Raw genomic sequence first — 933 nt, forward strand, 5'->3', positions numbered from 1 at the left:
ATGAATAAAGAAAACCACTCGGTGGTGACTGAATTTATCTTTATGGGTATCACTCAAGACCCTCAGCTACAGATCATCTTCTTTGTGGTCTTCCTCCTCGTCTACCTGATCAACGTCGTGGGGAATGTTGGCATGATTATCCTGATCATAACAGACACTCAGCTCCACACACCCATGTACTTTTTCCTCTGCAACCTCTCTTTTGTCGACCTGGGCTACTCCTCAGCCATTGCTCCCAGGATGCTGGCTGACTTCCTGACAACACGCAAAGTCATCTCTTTCTCCAGTTGTGCCACCCAGTTTGCTTTTTTTGTTGGTTTTGTCGATGCTGAGTGCTATGTCCTGGCTGCTATGGCCTATGACCGTTTCGTGGCCATCTGTCGGCCCCTCCACTATAGCACGCTCATGTCCAAGCGCGTCTGCTGGGCTCTCATGTTGGGCTCATACTTAGCTGGTCTGGTGAGTTTAGTAGCCCATACATCCCTCACCTTCAGTTTGAGTTACTGTGGTTCCAACATCATCAACCACTTCTTCTGTGAAATACCACCGCTCTTGGCCCTCTCTTGCTCGGACACCTACATCAGCGAGATATTGCTCTTTAGCCTGTGTGGTTTCATCGAATTCAGCACCATCCTTATTATCTTCATCTCCTATGCATTTATCCTCGTCGCAATCATCCGTATGCGCTCAGCAGAAGGTCGCCTAAAGGCATTTTCCACCTGTGGGTCTCACCTGACTGGTGTCACCCTGTTCTATGGCACAGTTATGTTCATGTATCTCAGGCCAACCTCCAGCTACTCCCTGGACCAAGACAAGTGGGCATCTGTGTTCTACACTATTATCATTCCCATGTTGAATCCTTTGATCTACAGTTTACGCAACAAGGATGTGAAAGGTGCATTTAAAAAACTCATTGGAAGAAAATCCCAATAA

The 933-nt window shown here is 47.3% G+C and overlaps 1 protein-coding gene across 1 annotated transcript; it reads left to right on the forward strand.

Moving 5' to 3' along the window:
* Positions 1 to 933, forward strand: LOC101549237 (olfactory receptor 1019). The gene has a single exon (XM_004620383.2). The coding sequence runs from the start codon at positions 1 to 3 to the stop codon at positions 931 to 933; it is 933 nt and encodes a 310-aa protein (XP_004620440.1).

The sequence above is a fragment of the Sorex araneus genome, chromosome 6 (assembly GCF_027595985.1).
Source record: "Sorex araneus isolate mSorAra2 chromosome 6, mSorAra2.pri, whole genome shotgun sequence".
NCBI lineage: Eukaryota > Metazoa > Chordata > Mammalia > Eulipotyphla > Soricidae > Sorex > Sorex araneus.

Coding starts and splice junctions, on each gene's coding strand:
- LOC101549237 (XM_004620383.2), top strand. CDS start 1: ATGAATAAAGAAAACCACTCGGTGGTGACTGAATTTATCTTTATGGGT.